We start from the raw sequence: 23,272 nt of genomic DNA, 5'->3' as shown, positions 1-23,272 counted from the left end.
AGACACTGCCCTTCGTTGAAATAACTCGCAGTCTTTCAAAAATACCAGTCATAGCTGCCGTAGCTCTTGCGCCAATATACATCGGTCTCTCCAGAAAGAACACAATACAACGACTGTCCATTACGATGTCAAATTAGTCTTCCTTTCTTCATCCCAAAGAAGGGTTGTGGATGTTCTCCTCTTTGGGTCACAGCTCCGTGCAACAACCGCATCCACATCAGTGTCACACGTACTGCATTCCTCAGAAGGCGAAGCTGTGTATCAGTTCAGGTATTAATTTCAGTTTACGTGAAACAATTCTTTTCAGAATTACTAACTAAATTATTTTTGCTAGTTAACATTCTTAATGTTAAGAAACAGTTTGTTATTCATAATCCTATCATTACGTTTGAATTTACTATTTTCTTCGAGAAATAAAGCAACGTGTATAGCTGGAACGTTACAAGGTTCAAAAGTAAAAAAAAAAAAAAAAAAAAAAAAAAAAAAAAAAACATAGCGTAATGCGACATCTCCACTCGTCATTACTGTTGACAACATAATTATGGGGGCTGGCTTAAACAGCCAGACATTTCACTCGGGAGTTGCAGGTGGCACATGGCGAATGTTCTTTCCACTTACGTAGAGTCTTCTATAGCCATGTCCCTTACGCAGAAGATATCACACGAACGTAGATCCGTTGATAGCACCGATAATGACTGTAATGAGGATCGCAACAAGTTCCGTGTGCTTCTCGGCTATCGACGGCGTTTATTTAAATAATTTTTAGCAATGCAGCACTTTCTTTGACAGTTAGTTGTTTGAAAATATCTCAGAGTAAACAACTAGTTGTCAAACTTAAGTTTCTACGACTGTCAAAATAATAAAAAATTTATTATAATACTTGTGCAACAAAAAATTATCGAACAACTTTCAAACGATACTGAAAAAAAATATTATATCCAACAACTACAGACAGCAGTAATAGTGTATTCGAAATTGACATATGTGCATTACGATGTCATAGTCTGTACTGATGAAGGCAATAAAGACGAAATAAGCTTACATACGAAAATAAAATATCAAGCAGCATACTGTCTACGAGTTCTCGACAGACTCTTACAAATTACACTCACCAGTGTATCCGAACAACAAGTATTGTCTCCTTTCTTATGGATTGGTGGACTACCCCTAAGGTCCACTCTTCTGAGATTCTTTCCTAATCCTGTACCAGCTTGATTAGTTTGTGGATTCAATTATGGAGACCAGTTCCTCTATTTTTCAACAGTTTTGCTGTTATTTCATAAGTTCCTGGTGCTTTGAAATTTCTTTAGACATTGCACTACCTCCTGTTCCTCCTCTAATGTGGGTTGTTCTATCGCTGGATCTGCAGTGCAATAGAGTGGCTGTACACTTCAGGTAGGACTGTCCTCCAGAAATCCCTTGAAGTATTCTCTCTATCTATCCAGAGCATCTTGTTTATCTGTCAGCAAATTTCCCTCTTTGCCCGTACATTCAGTTATTTTCGAACTGTATTCTTAAGTTGCTTATTTAATTTTCTTACAAGACTTTTTGTAATGCCTAATTTGAGTATGTACTTCGCTGTAAGCATTTCACTCTTGATTCCTTTTTCTGTTCCACTGCCTGTCCGCATTCATCATGCTACCTATCTTCCTTTCTAAGCCTCCTTGTTTTTCCCATTATTTCATGTGCTATTGTCAGAATAGCATTTTTGATACAATTCTATTCTTTGCCTATATAGTCTTCACCATATTTTGTTTGTAACTCCTGTCTCACTGTGTTCTGATACTCTTAAACAGTAGACGCATCTTTCAGTTGTTCTATATTCCATTTCTTTACTCTGGTACAATTTCCTTTGGTAGCCACAGCAAGCTGCTGCCTCATTTTGACTCCTACTACATAATGGTGTGGATCTGAATTAGCCCTTGGAAAATTGCGCACATTTTCCTTATCAGGTAATTGTTCCTTGTATTTTCCAGGTCCTTTTGTAGGTATCTTTCCTTGGGAAACAAGTACTTATTGACTTTACTTTATTCGCAGAGTAAAATGGGCACCCGTCATAGCAATGGCAGATCTTCACATATCTTTGGAGACTACAAACCCAACTCCAAGCTCCCCTTGTCGTTCGTCTTTTGCCTGAATAATATAGGGAGAATTTATGCTTATGAATCTCACCCTTCCCCTTCCACCTGATTTCCTAAAGTGCAACAACTCCCATTCCATACCTTAGTGTCTCTCTCTTCTGCAGTACTATTCATAGCTCCTATATGCAGCAGTGTAAGCACTTTCCATATTCCAAGTTTAAGTGCCGGTATATCCACATTCCTGTTCCTTGTCGGAATCCGTATTCGTAAGGGCAGTCCAGCATTCCTTGTTAAATTATTCGATGATAGGCGTTTTACAAGGCAGGGGTATCGGCCCTAAGCACTAGCTCCAACCTGGAGGACCAGGCTTTCACTTCGGGGTTAGCTTCTCTAGAGGGGTTGACGATCTAATCTTTAGAATCCCTCCTGCCCTATGGCGTGGAGAAAGTTTCGTCTGGCTCGACTGCTGGGGCCAATCCGGCATGGGTGATCCTGCCAGAAGCTACGCTACCGCCGTTACAGCTCACAGCTTCTTCAGAGCTCAGAGGCCATCCCGCCCGGCACATAAGGTGCCTTCGACAAGCGGTATCCTCTGGGGAGGCCATTTGGGTTCTATTACTTATTTTTTCATCGATCCAGTTACGTACTTGAGACGATACGCCATATGGTAGTATCTTAGTTAGTAGCGAACATGGTGTTTCAGTATCGAGCGCCTTACGAAAATAAACTGTAGTCACTGTTCATCCAGAAAGTCCTCTCCATGTTCAAAGCACGGTTCTCGCACTCGGCGAGATTTAGAATTCGCAACCCCATTCTGAACTTATTTTTCGAGCAAAACACTGACAATGTACATCTGGCGAAATACGACAAATTAGCCAGACAACAGAAGATTCCCCAATGCAACCAGTTGTGAGAAATAGTATCTATTCTTTTTTATCAGGTTTCTTTCCTTACTGTTGTGATAATACTATTCGTCTTGGTGTTATTTTTTCATTTCAGCCATCTATATTCTTTCCACTTCATTTTTCATCATCTGTCTTCGGTTTTTTTCTTCTTCTTTGTTTTTCTTCTCTTTCGCTTGTAACCTCCCCCCTCACTTTCCGACCTTAATGACCGTAAAAAATGAAACCGCGTGTACCTAATGGGAGTTTTGGAAAAGCAATCGTCACCGAAGTTAACCTGTCGGTAAAGAGGGAGGAAAGGGTTACATCTAAATGAAAGGAAATGTGCTAATGAAACTGGTGGAAATTAATTTTGAAAAGGGGTAAAGTTAATAAAGTAAGTAAATGTGCAGCCGTTACGTTAACAATTAACTAGCGGTAATTAGGTATTTGAGATTTGGGGGAAATCACGGTCACCAGTCCTAAGGACAATTACTATAGTAACTGAAAAAGAAAGGTTATTACACATATAATTAGCACTAGAAGCGTGGCAACTGAAGGTTGACACGTGTAGTGTGAAAACTGAAAGTATGTCAGAAGTAATAAATTTCGCTACACCCTGACTTAATTTAGCAAAAGAATTAATAAAATCGGAAAATCGAAAGTTAATTTAGTGACTGAAGTTAATAGTGAGCTTTCTTTCTGAAGCACATCGAAATTCAGTAAAATACGGTTAGTCTTGGACTACCTCAACAATCATTTCAAAAGCTACTTGAATCTACGCAATTTAGAAATAAGAGATTTAACTTTGAACTTGAATTAAATGATTCCGAACAATTAACAATAGTAAAATTTAGTACGTACCAAGCTGAGCTGCAGTCACAGGTAAGCTAAAATACGGTAACAAAGCTCGCACTCTTAATTCGTGCTTGTGTAATCTGAATATTGTAGCCAGCTATTAATGCCATAATTGAACTTTGAAATTAAAGCAGTGAAAACGAGTTAGCTATATTACTTTAATGCTGGCGTTTGAATTTCAACGACACTCGGGTTCATTTCGGAAAAGGAAGGGACTCTGCTTGGTAATGCAATTGGGACAATGAGCAACAAAAGTTCATGCTAAGTTGCTGTAATTATAGTGACGAAAATGGAACAGTTTGAAAAGCTGAGGTCTGCCATACAGTTCTAAAACTTTACGTGCGTCCAGTCTTCCTCGTCGGTTGATTGAAGGTTTGAAGCCGTCGGTCGAGGAGGTGGTGACAGTCACTCATTGTCGGCCGTCGCTGTTGCAGAAGCTGGATGTTGGCGCGCCTTCTTCTCGACACGGTCACCAGACGAAACGGGCTCTTGATGTGCGCTAGCTAATGCTTCCCGTCCGCGACACCATGTCAGAAACTATCATCGCGAGTCGAGCGCAATTACATGCTGCCAAACCCCGAAAGCGCGGCAACTCGCGGGAGCTTCACACAACGCACCTGCTCCACTCGCTACTCCAGCCAGACTCCTTCTGCCCAGCCCGCGCTCCACGCGGCAGAGTTCACACTACCAAAGATCCTACACACTTTGATTCTTCACACGACCTATCGACGTAATCGTTCGATAGCAGTTTTCCCTAGGCAAGACCCAGCGTAAAAATACAAATAATATTCACGAAACAAACCAATTATACATCGACATAAATGTATAAATATATATATACCAACAGTAAAACAATTACAATATACAAAGAGACAGAAATGTCATATCTTGAGGTAACAAAGCAAGGAAAAAAATAATAGTACAATAGATGGAAATGGGAGGATATGCATTTCCGGCGTTACACGCTGTTACGAGTCTGACTTCGTAACACCACGCCCTTCTTCGCTCACAAACTACATAACATGAGCATTTATGTAAGATTTACTAGTCTGTTTTACTGTGGCATAACTGATATTCGTGAATCACAGCATCATACATTCTCTACGAATATTCGTTGTTCATGGCGAATGTTTCCTAAATGTCAGCCGGCCGTTGTGGCCGTGCGATCCTAGGCGCTTCAGTCTGGAACCCTGGAACCGCGCTGCTGCTACGGTCGCAGGTTCGAATTCTGCCTCGGGCATGGATGTGTGTGATGTCCTTAGGCAGATTTAAGTAGTTCTAAGTCTAGGGGAGTGATGACCTTACCTGTTAAGTTCCATAGTGCTCAGAGTCATTTGAACCATTTGAACCCTAAATGTCAGTATATAATGATGAGCCAAAACATTATGAACACCTGCTTAATATCTTGTTTGTCGCCTTTGGACCAGAATATATCACTGATTCTGCGTATCAGAGATCCGAAAGTTCGTTGATAAGTTTGTGGAGATCTATGGCAACAGGTGTCTACGCACAGGTCATGTATTTTGCGTAAATAACGGGCCGCTGTTCTGCGTACGCGGTTATGGTGACCAGTAGCGACCCAGGGGGGTTCCATAGGACCTACATCAGGCGAATCTAGTCGCCGAGACATCAACTTGAGTTTACAGAATGAAATTTTCACTCTGCAGCGGAGTGTGCGCTGATATGAAACTTCCTGGCAGATTAAAACTGTGTGCCCGACCGAGACTCGATCTCGGGACCTTTGCCTTTCGCGGGTAAGTGCTCTACCAACTGAGCTACCGGAGCACGACTCACGTCCGGTACTCACAGCTTTACTTCTGCCAGTATCTCGTCTCCTACCTTCCAAACTTTACAAAAGCTCTCCTGTGAACCTTGCAAAACTAGCACTCCTGAAAGAAAGGATATTGCGGAGACATGGCTTAGCCATAGCCTGGGGGATGTTTCCAGAATGAAATTTTCACTCTGCAGCGGAGTGTACGCTGATATGAAACTTCCTGGCAGATTAAAACTGTGTGCCCGACCGAGACTCGAACTCGGGACCTTTGCAAAGGTCCCGAGTTCGAGTCTCGGTCGGGCAGACAGTTTTAATCTGCCAGGAAGTTTCAACTTGAGTTTACTTTAATACTTCTCAAATCATTGTAGCACGTTTCTGGCTCGGAGTGAAGGACAGTTATACAGCTGAAAGATGACGTCGCCGTCGGGGAAGTCATCTAGTACAAAGGGATGCCTATGATTTGCAGCTGTCAGCGTGTCTTCGGTTACTACCACAGGTCCCACGCAAGGGCAGAAGACTGTCTCCCATAGCATAATACTGATCTCACCAGCCTGCGTCTGTGGCGTGCTGCACATTTCGAACCGCCGTTCGCCTCGATCACGGCGTTTGTGGAGACGACCATCGTCCTAGTGTGGCAAACGTGTGATTCACCCGAAAATCCGACAAGTTTCCATTGATCGACGGTCGAATCCCGACGGTCCAGTGCCCCCTGCAATCGTAAATGACGATATCGTTGGGTCAGCATGTGAACACTGTGCTCTTTCGGCAGAGATGCCGCAAATCACCATCTGCACTACTTTACAGAGCATACAAACCCCAGAATCGAAACTACACTCCTGGAAATTGAAATAAGAACACCGTGAATTCATTGTCCTAGGAAGGGGAAACTTTATTGACACATTCCTGGGGTCAGATACATCACATGATCACACTGACAGAACCACAGGCACATAGACACAGGCAACAGAGCATGCACAATGTCGGCACTAGTACAGTGTATATCCACCTTTCGCAGCAATGCAGGCTGCTATTCGCCCATGGAGACGATCGTAGAGATGCTGGATGTAGTCCTGTGGAACGGCTTGCCATGCCATTTCCACCTGGCGCCTCAGTTGGACAAGCGTTCGTGCTGGACGTGCAGACCGCGTGAGACGACGCTTCATCCAGTCCCAAACATGCTCAATGGGGGACAGATCCGGAGATCTTGCTGGCCAGGGTAGTTGACTTACACCTTCTAGAGCACGTTGGGTGGCACGGGATACATGCGGACGCGCATTGTCCTGTTGGAACAGCACGTTCCCTTGCCGGTCTAGGAATGGTAGAACGATGGGTTCGATGACGGTTTGGATGTACCGTGTACTATTCAGTGTCCCCTCGACGATCACCAGTGGTGTACGGCCAGTGTAGGAGATCGCTCCCCACACCATGATGCCGGGTGTTGGCCCTGTGTGCCTCGGTCGTATGCAGTCCTGATTGTGGCGCTCACCTGCACGGCGCCAAACACGCATACGACCATCATTGGCACCAAGGCAGAAGCGACTCTCATCGCTGAAGACGACACGTCTCCATTCGTCCCTCCATTCACGCCTGTCGCGACACCACTGGAGGCGGGCTGCACGATGTTGGGGCGTGAGCGGAAGACGGCCTAACGGTGTGCGGGACCGTAGCCCAGCTTCATGGAGACGGTTGCGAATGGTCCTCGCCGATACCCCAGCAGCAACAGTGTCCCTAATTTGCTGGGAAGTGGCGGTGCGGTCCCCTACGGCACTGCGTAGGATCCTACGGTCTTGGCGTGCATCCGTGCGTCGCTGCGGTCCGGTCCCAGGTCGACGGGCACGTGCACCTTCCGCCGACCACTGGCGACAACATCGATGTACTGTGGAGACCTCACGCCCCACGTGTTGAGCAATTCGGCGGTATGTCCACCCGGCCTCCCGCATGCCCACTATACGCCCTCGCTCAAAGTCCGTCAACTGCACATACGGTTCACGTCCACGCTGTCGCGGCATGCTACCAGTGTTAAAGACTGCGATGGAGCTCCGTATGCCACGGCAAACTGGCTGACACTGACGGCGGCGGTGCACAAATGCTGCGCAGCTAGCGCCATTCGACGGCCAACACCGCGGTTCCTGGTGTGTCCGCTGTGCCGTGCGTGTGATCATTGCTTGTACAGCCCTCTCGCAGTGTCCGGAGCAAGTATGGTGGGTCTGACACACCGGTGTCAATGTGTTCTTTTTTCTATTTCCAGGAGTGTACTTCTTCATAGGCTCTGCGTAATAGCAATCTGTCCTTTGTCAAAGTCGATTATCTCAATGGATTTTCCCATTTGCAACCCATATCTTCGCTACGGTGAGCCCTTGTCCGTGTCTGCTCAGATTTGTACTTTCGATACCGCGTCACATGTTCGCAACGCCTCCAGGCTGCATCCAACGTTGCGGTGACCAGTGGTCATTATGTATCGGCTTATCAGTGTAAATGTGAATCATTACAACGATGCAGCTATACATTCTAGAAGCAGATACTTGAGTTTCACTTATTTGTTTTTTATCTGCCTCCCCGCTTCTCGTTCCCGGTCTTCGAATAGTTGCCACAAGAACTTCACTAGTTTTGTCGTCTATTACAGAAAACGTGAGAAGAAGGAACTGATGCCAGACTTAAAACTTGAAACAGGCCACTTCGCCAAAGGTCCTTCTTTCTGTTTATCTTTTTTCCAGTGCATGAAAATAATTTAATGTTTCAGCAATACCTCACTTCATGCTTAATTTTCTGATAAATATGCTGACAAAATTCCATATCCTTCTTTTTACAGAAAGCACACCAAATAAATTCGAAAGACAAAATCATCCTCAAATACTTTGCATCCTGTCGTTTGTGGAGAATTCTTCATGCGATTTCTGAACTTCATAGTGTACCTACTGCGTTAACTATGCCTGAAAATTGAAATGCAGTTCTAGCGAAAAAAAAATTTCAAACAATAACAATAGGCTGTTTTTCCACACCACGGTGCCCTACAGAGGAAACTCGTCAGTCGTGAAAATATCTGATCTCTACAATGTGTTGGGAAAAAAAATGGAGAATTTTTTCCAATTTAATTAAATCCCTGAGATTAAAAATCGCAGCTTTCGCCTTTGGAGACAAACAGTCAGAGGAGCATTAAGAGACTATTTCCGACAGGAGATGAAAATTAAAAAATATTACCCGTCCTTAATAACTTCGATCCGAAGCGCCAGCTTTGGAATGAAACGCATTCCGCCATCCGGTATTCCCGTTATCCACAAACAAACACATTTGAAGGTAAAAACTGATTTCAAATGTAGCTTATTATCGAATACCATTAAGCCACACCCCTAATATCGAGGCGTACATTAAATAATATTAAGCAGTTCCTAACACTCTCAATTATCTTGAAATATTTTCCATAGCTGTTTACGCTTACTTACCAGATTTTTGCACTGTGAATATTTTTATACATTCAGGTGCATCAACGAACCATTTTCGGTTTATTAATGACAGGAAATAATTTCTAAAGTAAACTGTTTCATTAATAAAATTGTTTCTGAGCGATTGCAGAAATTTAGTAAGAGGTATTAATAACCACTTGTGGTTTGCCTTCTTTGAAGAAAAAAGAACGGTATTATTAGTAACGACGTCTTTATTTTTATATACGCTAAAAATGTAACTAACTTTACATATGAAACAATGAAAGATGATTTCCTGTCTAGGCCATATGAGGTTTGGAAGTTAATGTTGCGAATTATAGCATGTCGTTTGCAGAAAGAAATTTGCAAGTGAACTATGGAAGACTGTCTTCAGAGTATTTAGAAGAAGAAAAAGATGTGTCCAAAGTTTGTTCTCCACACCGTGATCCCCGAACGAAATCAAGGACTCCGATTTAAAAACAGGGACGAACATTAATCACAACCTGGAACACTTTCTTACACGACATTGGCCAAAGCATACTTAAATCTATACGGTTGGTTCTAAGGCGAGGTGGGGGTGGTATACGCCTCCTTTGGCTCCTCTAACGACACATATTAAATATTTGCACTGCCGACTGAATCGTTTATCCACACGGCGGAGTTACTGGCCGTCAGAGAGACTATTTATTATGACAAACGGAATTTCTGGTCCGTGTTGATTCTCACGAACTCACAAAGTGTGCTGCAGAAACTACAACATTTGGGGTTCTATGAACAGATTAACAGATATTCCGGGATGTCCTGGAGACCATACTAGACGTGTGGACGTTAGGTATTGACGTTCGCTTACTATGTGTAAAAGGTTATAGAGGCTTTTTCCACAATGACACTGTTGACCGCCTCGCTAAAAGGACCGTTACGGAAGGACAGTTTCAAATGGTTCAAATGGCTCTGAGCACTATGGGACTTAACATCTGTGGTCATCAGTCCCCTAGAACTTAGAACTACTTAAACCTAACTAACCTAAGGACATCACACACATCCCTGCCCGAGGCAGGATTCGAACCTGCGACCGTAGCAGTCGCGCGGCTCCGGACTGAGCGCCTAGAACCGCGAGACCACCGCGGCCGGCAAGGACAGTTTCACCCAACACCAATCCCGTATATGGATTTCAACTAGACGCTCAAGCAAGCTGCTTATCACGACTGGAATTGTGAATATCACACTTAACAGCAATATAAGAGCGGTCACCTGGTGGCCATAGAGCCGAAATTCAACCATGGTTCACCTCGGTGAAGCTTAGCAGATGTCATGTGACCCCTACCATCCGCATGAGGCTGGGACACGGGTGCTACCCCGCCCACCTATACCAGTTGAAAATCATCACTTCTCGACACTATGATCAAGACGCAACGGTGTGGCGGATCTGAACCACGTCATACTGTCGTGTACCACATACTCGGCCATACAGGAGGTCCGGAACAAGAATCTCGTTGTGTGAGGCTACCCCCTCCCAACAGGTGCAACTGCTTTAATTCCCTGGTTCTATATATGTACATACTGTTTGCTATTTAAAAGACGCCTTTATCCAGCTTTGACCTATAAGTTTTGTGGATCTTGTCCTATTATGGAACCAGCCTGGTTCAAATGTTGGAAAGTCTGTTTGTGTTTTTACACTTTGCATTACGAACTTATCTCTGTAAACAACGCCGTTATCCAGCTTTCAGTTATATGTTACTGAGGGTGTAATTCTCCTCTGGAGCCGACTCATTTCGAACCCCGTATCGTAATTTTGTGTTTTGTAATTCATATAAGTAATTCATCTCTGTACTTCATACTCTTAGCATTGTTCCATTGTGAAAATTGCACTATTGCTATCTTGGCACTGTTGTAAATATTTCTGGCTGTCTACTGTTCGTCTTTAAATGTTTCTTTTTTATTTTACATTAAGAACTTATGTGTATTCATCAAACTCTCTTTTTTGTTCTACCGTGGATATTGCAGTTATGTAAATATGGCACATTTGTAACTACTATTGGCTTTATGGTCTTTGCTGCCCAAAGCCAAAAGACAAATAAATAAATAAATCAAAACAAGTGGATGTCTGCCGTGACGTGACATTTCTGTTATGGCAAAAATAAACATGGCTCAAACGACTTGATGTTATCGATACGAATCTACCAAATGGTTCAAATGGCTCTAAGCGCTATGGGTCTTAACATCTGAGATCATCAGTCCCCTAGTCTTAGAACTACGTAAACCTAACTAACCTAAGGACATCACACACATCCATGCCCGAGGCAGGATTCGAACCTGCGACCGTAGCAGCAGCGCGGTTCCAGACTGAAGCGCCTAGAACCGCTAAGCCAGAACGGCCGGCAGCGTGTCACAGAGTCGTGTAACGCGAATGGGACAGAGACAGGGCAAAGCGTGGTGCCGCCGATAAGGATATGTGAATTTCTACTTCTGTTTTCGTTGCACACGCTAAATCTCTAGAGAATAGACCTTCGAATTGAGCATTTTCCAGGTCCTGATACGGAACGTTTGACGCCAGTGCATGCACTGATTCCTGTATAGAGAATCCGAAATCTTTGAGTGCATCGGGACGAAAATTTTTTCTACTCCAGCATACTTCATAACAAATAGAGAGATATTTCTGACAACCTCTTTACATGACGCTTCTGTTCGACACAGGTCTGGTACCGGAACGCTGTGGCCACCGTAAGACGTGACAGTTGTAATGAGTTGTAATGTTTATTTCTAACGCAGAAATTCCGAGCCGAAGATGAGAGTGCCAACTGACCAGTGACGTTGAGACACTCGTGTCCATTTGGAAAGTGACTGTGGCCTACGAACAGATCGATTAATAATTTGTGCGAATTACCCTAACGGAGACTAAAAACTAAACTCCTCCCGAACAGGCCATGAAGGCCCAACGGGACCGACCGGCCGCCGTGTCACCCTCAGCCCACAGGCGTCGCTGGATGCGGATATGGAGGGCATGTGCTCAGCACACCGCTCTCCCGGCTGTATGTCAGTTTACGAGACCGGAGCCGCTACTTCTCAGTCAAGTAGCTCCTCAGTTTGCCTCACAGTGGCTGAGTGTACCCCGCTTGCCATCAGCGCTCTGCAGACCGGATGGTCACCCATCCAAGTGGTAGCCCAGCCCGACAGCGCTTGACTTCAGTGATCTGACGGGAACCGGTTTTACCACTGCGGCAAGGCCGTTGGCGCGTAACGCTGTCTTGTAATCTTGTAGACTTGTTTGCAGGAGGGATAGTCGCGGTGGAAACACTGCCTATGACATACAGCTGCGAAGTTCTACAAGGCAAAAAATACAGCATTTTGACACCGGCAGCGACGCTAACGCTCCAAGCGGCTAGTCTGTAGTAACAAAATTATGGCATAATATAAGCTGAAAATTGCTGTTGTAATGCTGTTACTTCCATATTTCCCATTCACTAATTAGGGCGGTGAGTTTTCCAATAAGAATAGGAAAACGAAATTAAACTAACGTCCCACCTTCTGCTAATGTGGACATATATTAATGAAATCTGAGCGCAATGCAATCGTTTCATCGAAAAACATTTTCGGGCAGCAGTTACCTTGAAAATTATGAAAATGTGAAATTTCTTTTTACTGATGGTTATGAAGGTTTAAAGTCTGCTTCGTGCGAATAAAATAGTATTTTGGGCCAGATCCTTATTTAAAGCTCCCAAACGTCAATTCAAATGGCAGCTTGCAATGTTAGCAAGCCTAATGGTTGCTCCGTCACTTCACTTCTTTTTATTTGTAAGGCTAGGCGTTTTTCTTTTCCGTTGATTTGAGATAGCAGTCGTTAGCTACATTCCAGAATGAGATTTTCACTCTGCAGCGGAGTGTGCGCTGATATGAAACTTCCTGGCATATTAAATCTGTGTGCCGGACCGAGACTCGAACTCGGGACCTTTGCCTTTCGCGAGCAAGTGCTCTAAAAACTGAGACTGAGGAGACGAGGTACTGGCAGAAGTGAAGCTGTGAGGACGAGGCATGAGTCGTGCTTGGGTAGCTCAGTTGGTAGAGCACTTGCCCGCGAAAGGCAAAGGTCCCGAGCTCGAGTCTCGGTCCGGCACATAGTTTTAATCTTCCAGGAAGTTTCGTTAGCTACATTGTTTATTGTCTTGCATTCAATTGTTTCCTGTAGTAAAAACGCAAGAAGTGCTTTTTTTTTTTTTTTTGCTTCTGAGCAAAAAATGCTGAGATCGACCTCCAAAATTATCAAGAAAAGATCTGAAGGACATGGAAGAAAGAAAACAGTGAATATAGTGAAAACAATATACGGTCTGTGTATGGCCTGCACAAAAATTCAGAAATATAATTCTTCACTTCACGCTGCTTGCAAATCAGTGGCATGGTAATTTATAGCAGATACAGTGAGGGAAGCCGTGAATTTAAATGAAGAGTGCGTTGCAGGAATGACTTTGTAAGTGCAATAAAACTTTGAAATAAAATTCCACTAACTTCTTTTTTTTTGTAGCAGCAACGAAATTCTAATAGTCAGCTGCCGTTGTGCACATGCAAGAAGTGATATTTTTTGGCTTTCTAGCTATATTACAAACGAACGTATGGTCTTTTTTATTTTAAAAATTTGCCTGAAAAATGGAACATTTTTAAAAATTATAATTTTAATGTACTAGTCTTGAAAAATGTCAGATCGTTAGCAAACAGTTTAAATGTAAGTGAAAAAAGTTTCAGTACTCTTCTGTTAGCACTTCCTGAGAAAAGGTACGCTGAAAACTGTCAGTTTAACATGGAGGAGATACAAGATACCTTCTCCCCTTAAGATAAGAAATGAATTGTAACCTGAAGTGTTTAAGTTCAAAAGGAATTAATTACGAGTATATCCTTGTGCTTTTCACATACTTTCTAATGCTTTGCGCCGATTGTAGTACGTTTCGCGATTTTCTTTGTGGATTTCAGACATATTGTAATAATTAAAAACTAGGCACGAGTTTCTTAACACTGTCGCACGTTAGCCTCTACATCTTCTTACAAAAGCCCTGTTGGGATGTCGTTTCTTTTATACCTTACGCCTGTCATGTTTATCTATTCTGCTTCCCAGGTATCAATTTTGTATATCTCTTCAAGATCCTCTATCCCGTCTGTAACATTAAGTCCTCTATCATGTTCACGTCTGATGCACATGTTCCATTACATTTAGCATAAAACCCAATTTCTGATCACTTTCGGCTATCACTACTGCATTATCAGTGCATTGAACTGTGCTAATTTTTCTGTCTTTGAGAAACAATCAGAATCCTTTACGTGCCTCGTTGCCTTTTCAGTGTACAAATTAAGCATTAGTGGCGACAGTGAACATCCTTGCCTTGCCTTGCATCTTTCCCGATTTTATTTCCTACACAATTCTGTCAGTACGCTCTGTACTGATTCGCTTTGAAGAAAGAGAGTGGGTTTCCATTTCTGTCTGTTATCTATACCACACTGTTTAAAAAAGTTTAATCCCAGGCTATAAAAAGCTTTTCCATATTTATAGCACCACAATAAGCTTTAAAATATTATGTCATTTGCATTCTGAAAGTGCTTTCCACTCCATATATACAACGTAAAATCGTTTCGAAGCGGGTTTAAAGTCCAGCCGTTTGGCAGCGCTTCGCCAACAAAGTTGAAAAAAAAAAAAAAACCATGGGAATTGCGTGACTCGTTGTCTTGGAGTCTTGGACTCTGGCGAGAAGATTTACAACCACAGATTAGACTCCGTAAATCTGTCAATCTGTCAACCACTCCTGATGTGACTGATTGTACGTCTTGTGGCACTTGTTCAATGCTAGTCTATACGATGATTTTCTATGTATCATATACCGCCATATACGCGAGAAAACTGCAATTCTTGATGATTCTCTAAGGAATACAATTTTTGAAACAACTGAACCACCTCCTAAGGAGACCAAAAGAAGAATAAATGGGTTGACGAGACGGATCCGTTACTTTACTAAGCACGTTATTAGTGTAGTCGCTGAAGATACAATTTCTACTCGTCTACTCCTCGTTGAGCGGGTCAGACAAGGATGACGCTCGATTTTGGAAACGATATTCATGATTATTTTCGATAAAATAACTAAAAAAATTACAAAACCGACTCTAGAACTTTACTGCACACCCTTAAGTTTGTACTGTGTACTTTTTGGCTAAAAAAATTGTACCTATAAGACACTACATGCCATTGACGGAAGATATTCGCCTAGTGCGAGGTTGGTTGATGGGAGCTCTGGACGACACAAGTTTCAACCTGCTTTCAAACCGATATCATGTCAATGTCTAACGTAGTACAAAGGTATATTTTAAAACAAGGTTTTTTAACAGAATGGCGGCATTCTGAAATAAAAGTTTATACGGGGATCGCCAGAAGGAATCCTTCAGAGCACTCTGTCGTTGTTTCATGGGAGCCAGCCTGTCCCTGCTTTGTTGAAGACACTCGAGGAGAACTTGCCCCACGATAGGCGCACTCAGGTTCGAAAATTCTCATCGCAATTGTTACGAACAGTGAAGTCCTCCGCTCGTGTGGCGTCTTTGGCAGGCGAGATGTTTCAACTCGAGTGGGGTGCAGTACTGAGCACTTTGGTCTTGCTCGCTACATAGGCGTCAGTGTCGGATATACTGTACCACATTCCATAGTATTAACATTAACCTCTTCACTCGTGAGATAAAAGAATTGAAGGAAATTTTTCTTATCACGTTGTCCACCAAACTAATATACAAGCACGACACAAATGCAAATGAAATATTTTTGATGATTCATTAAGGCACAAATCGTGGTCCACATATGTTGACGTCAAGTCTCACCTAACGTGAAAACGTACTAGTCTTTTTGCAAATTTGTCATATGATGACATGATGGATACCGTGGCTGTTGTTTGAAGACAAATGTTCATGGTGTTAGGACAGAAACCAGACACAGATTTACTTTCAGTTCCTTTATTCAAAGGATACCGTTACCAGTTTCGAATCGTTGTGATTCATCCTCAGACTGTTTACACGCTTTCTGTATGCCATGTGGTGTGTTTTTTTACAGATTAATTGTCCTAAAATATAAATAATACATAATTATAAACACACCGCACACAGATGGTTGCGTTACAGATTTTCGTTGCATGTGATTTACGTGAAATGTCGGTTTGGAGTGTTTGTTTTCATAACATTCGCCCAACACATGTGAATATATTCCCACCGTATTCTTATTGTTGCACACGTAAATTTTCCTCACTGAATACTTTAGATTTGTCACTGAGAAGATTTCTACCATGCACCACATGTTTTGATCTATAGAAAGAGCTTACAAACATATGAATACCGAAGATGCTATGATATATTGTAACATTTGACGATGATGTCCTATGTTTATAAAGGATCATATATTCATTTACGCAACTGTAATGCCTTTTACACTAGTAGAGACATTTATTTTTTGAGTTGATATTGTTACATTAATTATAAAGAGCTTTTTAATATATATAATAGTACATTATTTAATTACATTTAGCATCATGAGAATTATAGTAACATATAAATTTGCTATCTTACAGAAACTAGCAGTACGGCAATAACAGCCTTTCAAACACGCCGCTAACGGCAATCAAGTAATTTATAGCAATACAACAACTAAGAAAAAAAATTAAGAAAAACACAGAAGCTAGCAGTACGGCAATAAACTACCTTTTAAAACACGCCACTAACGCCAATCAACGTAATTTAAAGCAATACAACAATTTTAAAAATTTAAAGAACATTAGCAAACAGGCTACAAAAATAAATACAGAACTTTGTTAATAAAGTACGGTGAGGTAGTGAAGCTACCAACACCGCCATTAAAAAAATTAAACAGGTCTCAACAAACACAATTCATGGTAATCAAAGGAATTGACAAACTTGGAGGAATTTAAAAATTTTTTTAAACAAAAGTGTCCTGGAATATCATCTGAACTAAACAGATATGACGGACCCGTGTAAGGCGGCCACAAATCACCCACTCAGGGATGCCCAGGATAGGCAGAATACTGACCAACTTAAATACGCCCGTAAACACAATTGCCACTCTCAGGCTGGTCACTGCACCGACTTTTAGCCAGCGAAAACTTGTTATAAGATGGCTTAACTTGCTGACAGAATTAGATCTAACCTCGTGCAAGGAAACATTACACCACACAGTCCTGAATGAGCGACCACATGATCAACCAAAAAGAAGCATGAATTTACTCATAACACACGACAGAATAGCGAAACAATTAAACTGCCAAAACTACACCTCCCATCGGACAGTAACGAGAGGAGGAGGAAAGATCACTAATTACACCGGTGCTGGGGACAGGAAACCCGGTCGCCGGAGGCCACAAGGCAGAAGAGACGCTGGTTGCACAAAATTATTACTTAATGATTAAACCTTCCACAAACTTAACTTGCAATTATGCTCGAACAGGCAGTACACGACCTCCGATGGCAAGGATCCACACAGCCGACCGCGCACGCGTCGACAGCGTGCCCAAAACGCCACGGTCACACGACAACACGCTCCGTCACTGGAGTTCACGTCTTCTTTGCAACGTTGACGGGTAGTGACCGCTCCTTCATGTTAGGCGTCTCCTTTTAAAGTCCAGTGTTGAAATGGGGGATTTAAAGAAGCTTGTTAACGTCCCACCAAGGCGAAATGAACAACAACTACTCGTGGGGCGGTTCTGTATACAACCAACACGCGGGGAGCTCTTCCGTCTACTCGACCCTCTTGTTTCACACAGCCGACATACATCACGTGGCGACTCGGTACAACCGACCACGCCTGCTTCGCGCTGGAGAGCCACACTGCCCTCCCGTGTCCACCACACTCTCTCTGCGCGCAACGCCCCTACTTCCGCGCCACCACACGAGGTTACAACTGGTCAAAGATCTCACTTCCTCCATAGCAGTTTCAGGGAAGCAAAATCGCAGATATCGATAGCAGAGGGAAAGACAACCAAGCAGCCACTTAATGACAGACAGCATATCAAACAAACATATCAGGGAAAGAAAAGGAAAACCAATGCAATCTAAACACAAGGTGTAGCACGAGTCGATACACGGCTCATATATAAACACTTTATAATTAATGTAACAATATCAACTCAAAAAATCAATGTCTCTGTACTAGTGTAAAAGGCATTACAGTTGCGTAAATGGATATATGATCCTTTCTAAACATAGGACATCATCGTCAAATATTACAATATATAACATCTTTGATTGTATATATCAAAACATGTAGTGCGTGGTAGAAATCTTCTCAATGACAAATCTAAAGTGTTCAGTGAGGAAAATTTACGTGTGCAACAACAAGAATGCACCGGGAATGTATTCACATCTGTTGGACGAATGTTATGAAAATAAACACTCCAAACCGACGTTTCACGTAAGTCACATGCAACGAAAATCTGTAACGCAACCATCTGTGTGTGGCGTGTTTATAATTATGTATTATTTATATTTTAGGACAGTTAATCTGTAAAAAACACACCACATGTCATAAAGAAAGCATGTAAACAGTCTGAGGATGAATCACAACGATTCGAAACTGGTAACGGTACCCTTTGAATAAAGGAACTGAAAGTAAATTTGTGGCTGTTGCTGTCCCAACACCATCAACATTTGTACTAGTCTTTGCTTAGGACAAATTCAGTTCAATTTTCTGTTTGCAATGTGTGTGTGTGTGTGTGTGTGTGTGTGTGTGTGTGTGTGTAGCAAATTGTATATGCTAATGCACAAAGAAAACTGGATTTTAAATATATGACTTCCAATGCAGGTTTTTGTTGATGCACTAAAACTACTCTTAAAGCCTTACTTCTGAAACTTGTTGCAACAGAGCTCTTCTTGGCATTTTATCTATATTTTCTATAGCATTTTCATCTTCACTATCAGAGGAATTCACTGTGCAAGGATGTCCTCTTTCTCCCAGTTATTGGCACGACATCTTCACGTTATTATTGTTTACCAGCCAGTTTCACCAAGCTCAACGGGTCCAGTCTTCAGTCAAAAACAAGAATTCGTCATCCTCGCAATCAGATAATTCCGGATTTTGTCATTAAAAAGAGCTTCTAGTTCCTCATCAGTCAATATTTCATGCATTTTTGTAGAGTATAGAAATAAGTTATTTCAGTATTCCATTATCGAAGATCAAATTAATAGTAGCGAATATGCATTACAACCTGAGGTCCACGTTCGTGGATCTACAGAAAATGAGTTTTTACATAGTAACGAACAAAATTTATACACGTCTGAACTAATTCTCAGTATCTAGATTTTTGGAGATCGTTAGGAAAAACATAGATTCTCAGCCTAGTAATCAGCACAACAATTATTTACATACCTTTTCGATTTGAATAGGTAATCATTGTCTGCGAAAGAACTGCTATAAACTAGTACGAATAGTACCTTGCAATGTGCTTCGCACCGTTTTTAGAACTATAAGGTCCACTTTCGCGGACCATCGGTCTATAAGCGGAAAAGTATTCCTATTCGTGGAGGAAAAAAGAAAAAAAAAACGAACGAATGTTCACCATGTGTGGATCGAGTGAAGCGAAACAGAGGAGGTGAAAGCGTTTTTCACTTTATGCTGACAAAGCAGTAACGTGGCATGTTTTTGTTTGTGTGTGCAGCGAGGACGCTGACGTGGCCTACTGGATAGGCGCCACCGACCGCACGCTGGAGGGGGACTTCCACTGGAGCGACGGCCAGCCCTTCCAGTATTCCAGTGAGTACTGCAGCTTATGGCACATTTAATATCCAGAGAAGAGCGAAAAGGCAATTTGTAAAGCGTCATTTAACACACTAACACATTTGATACATCATCATCATCATCGTTGTCGTCGACGACGTCGTCGTCATCATCATAATCATCATCAGCAGCAGCATCATCACCATCACACATTCGCGGTATTTGGCATACTGCTAGATAAATTGTTCAATCTGTCGATCCTATGTTCCACCTAAATACCTCGTTCCTTGGGACTGATACTGGAGCATATTCTGCTGCTGGTAAAGCCTCTGAGCAGTACGCTACTTCATTTATCGAGTGCTTCAGAGAGATGCCGTAGTAGTTAAGAACCAAGACTCGCATTCAGAAAGAGTAATTTGGACTTTCCGTAATCGCCTTAAGTCTGTGAATGATATTGGTGGGAGGATTCCACTGAAAAGGACACGACCGATTTCCTCCACCTCCTGGGCTCATCCGAGAGATGCTCCGTCTCTAAGGACCACGTCATCAACGGAACAGTAAACCCTATCTGTGTTCCCCTAAATCAGTTTGGGAAAAGTGCGTTAAACCTAAATCAAGACAGCCGGACGGAAATTCGAGGTCGGCGTTTTCTTACATTTAAGGATTGCGCATATGTCTGTCCCGTATTCGTAAAGTTTAAGTCCATCGTTTCCATGATCGACCTACTTAACATCCCACTGCGTTAAATCAACCGTGTTCAGAATTCGTGTACTAGTTCGCATGGTTCGCGTTTTGGCACTTACGGATGTGAAGAAATACGATACAGATATACAAGGGGCGTTCAATAAGTAACGCAACGCATTTATTTCTCGAAGCAGGTTGGTTTTATTCAGGATTCCAAAACAACATACTATTCCCCATTCTGTTGGCTAAAAAACGCTGTTTTCAATATAATCTCCTTATGAGGAGAGCCTGTGAGCCCGTATACGTTGACGTCAGGGCGAGCGTCTTGCTGCATCAGTAACCTCCCCTCATCCACGAACTGCTGGCCAAACAGATGGAAGTAGGAAGGTGCTGGATATGGGCTGTAGGGTGGAAGAGGTTGAGTCCAATGAAGTTTTGTGAGATCCTGTCGGGTGAGCAGACTTGTATGGCGCTTTGCGTTGTCATGGAGAAGGAGAATTTTCTTTGCATATTTGTGGTGGTGAACACGCTGAAGTCGTTTCTCCAGTTTCCTGAGTGTAGCACAATACACTTCGGAGTTGACCGTTGCACCATGAGAGAGGGCATCTAACAGAATAGCCCCATCGGAGTCCCAAAAGACGGTCGCCAGGCTGAGGTAGCGGCTTTGAATTTTTTCTTCGGAGGAGATGTGGAGTGGCACCACCACACGTGCTCATAAAGTAAGGATAATTGCAGAATGTGGTGTCACACAACGTGGAACTACACAAAACTGGCGTTAATAGCATAGGCACATAGGGAACACACACTGTGGTGTCACCCCCAGACACCACACTTGCTAGGTGGTAGCCTTTAAATCGGCCACGGTCCGTTAGTATACGTCGGACCCGCGTGTCGCCACTATCAGTGATTGCAGACCGAGCGCCGCCACACGGCAGGTCTAGAGAGACTTCCTAGCACTCGCCCCAGTGGTACAACCGACTTTGCTAGCGATGGTTCACTGACAAAATACACTCTCATTTGCCGAGACGATAGTTAGCATAGCCTTCAGCTACGTCATTTGCTACGACCTAGCAAGGCGCCATTACCAGTTACTATTGATACTGAATCATGTACAGTCAAGAGCGACGTTCACCATTAATTTGATTAAAGTTAAGTATTCCACCAGATACGTCCGTTTATTCTAAATTCTAATTTCCTTGTCCTGTTCCAGACCTCACGCCAGCCTGCGTGAGCTAAAACGCGTGCCTTTCGGCTTCCTCTGGTAACACGGTGTTGGCTCTCCTGCCAACCACAACACACACGACATAGATCTGTAAGTACGCGGTATTGGCGATAAGTTGAGAAAACCGTCCCAAAACACACGTGCTAAAAAACGCCACTGTTTCCTGCGCATAGACCCCGACATCAGTGTGGGATATGATCACCATGCACACGTACACAGGCTGCACAACGGGTTGGCATACTCTGGATAAGGTGGTCGAGCAGCTGCTGCGGTATAGCCTCCCATTCTTGCACCAGCGCCTGTCGGAGCTCCTGAAGTGTCCTAGGGGTTTGAAGACTTGCAGCGATACGTCAACTGAGAGCATCCCAGACGTGCTCGATGGGGTTTGGGTCTGGAGAACAGGCAGGCTACTCCATTCGCCTGATATCTTCTGTTTCAAGGTACTTCCCCATGATGGCAACTCGGTGGGGCCGTGCGTTATCATCCATCAGGAGGGACCCATTGCACCCCTGAAAAACCGGACATACCGGTGCAAAATGACGTTCCGATACACTTGACCTGTTACAGTTCCTCTGTCAAAGGCATGCAGGGGTGTACGTGCGCCAATCGTAATCCCACCTCACATCATCAAACCACGACCTCCATACACGTCCCTTTCAAGGACATTAAGTGGTTGGTATCTGGTTCCTGGCTCATGCCAGATGAAAACCCGGCGAGAAACACTGTTCAGATTATACCAGGAATCGTCCGTGAACATAAACTGGGACCACTGTTCCAATTATCATGGACTGTGTTTTTGACACCAGGTTTTACGGGCTCTCCTGTGACCAGCAGTTCAGTGGAATGCACCTTGCAGGTCTCGGGGCGAATAAAGGGTGTCTGTTTAGTCGTCTATAGACTGTGTGTCTGGATACAACTGTTCCAGTGGCTGTGGTAAGGCCCCAAGCAAGGCTACCTGCAGTATTCCGTGGCCGTCTGCGGGCAGTGATGGTGATATATCGGTCTTCCTGTGGTGTTGTACAATGTGGACGTCCGATAGTGTAGTGCCTGGACACGTGTACTGTCTCCTGGAATCGTTGCCATAATCTTGATGTGACACTTTGTGGCACATGGAGGGCCCGTGCTACGACTTGCTGTGTTTGACCATCCTCCAGCCGCCGTAGTATTCTACACTCATAACGTCATCAGTGTGTGTTCTTTGAGCCATTTTCAACACAAAGTCACCATTAGCACGTCTGAAAACGTCTGCACACTTACTCGCTGCACCGTACTCTGACATGCACCAACAAATCTCTGCGTATGTGGACTGCTGCCAGCGCCACCGTGCGACGACTGCAGATCGAATGCACCGCATGGTCATACCCCGAGGTGATTTAAACCCGCAAACCGCCTACCAGAACGTTGTTTCACCATGTATCAGCATTATCCGTAATTCATGAGCATGAGTGTAGATTGCTGTTTTGTTTCCGGTTCGAAGTGTTGAACCCATGTTTCATCGCCTGTGACGATATTCGACAAGAAATCGCCTTGTAACGACGGTCTTTTGTTAGGCAGCGATAAACCCAGCGGGCAGACACCTTTAAGTACCCCAATTGGTGGACGAGTGTGTCAGCACTAC

At 43.3% G+C, this 23,272-nt stretch overlaps 1 protein-coding gene across 1 annotated transcript in view; it reads left to right on the top strand.

The window, feature by feature from the left end:
* The window catches only part of LOC126176587 (uncharacterized), a 541,845-nt gene that overhangs the window by 7,525 nt on the left and 511,048 nt on the right, over positions 1 to 23,272 (top strand). The window contains exon 3 of the mRNA XM_049923748.1: positions 19,690 to 19,784. Coding sequence (XP_049779705.1) covers positions 19,690 to 19,784 — 95 coding nt within the window. The remainder of the gene's footprint in view (positions 1 to 19,689; positions 19,785 to 23,272) is intronic.

This window comes from Schistocerca cancellata, chromosome 3, assembly GCF_023864275.1.
Source record: "Schistocerca cancellata isolate TAMUIC-IGC-003103 chromosome 3, iqSchCanc2.1, whole genome shotgun sequence".
NCBI classification, from domain to species: domain Eukaryota; kingdom Metazoa; phylum Arthropoda; class Insecta; order Orthoptera; family Acrididae; genus Schistocerca; species Schistocerca cancellata.
The sequence above is the reverse complement of the archived record's forward strand: the minus strand, read 5'-3'. Positions and strand labels throughout refer to the sequence as shown.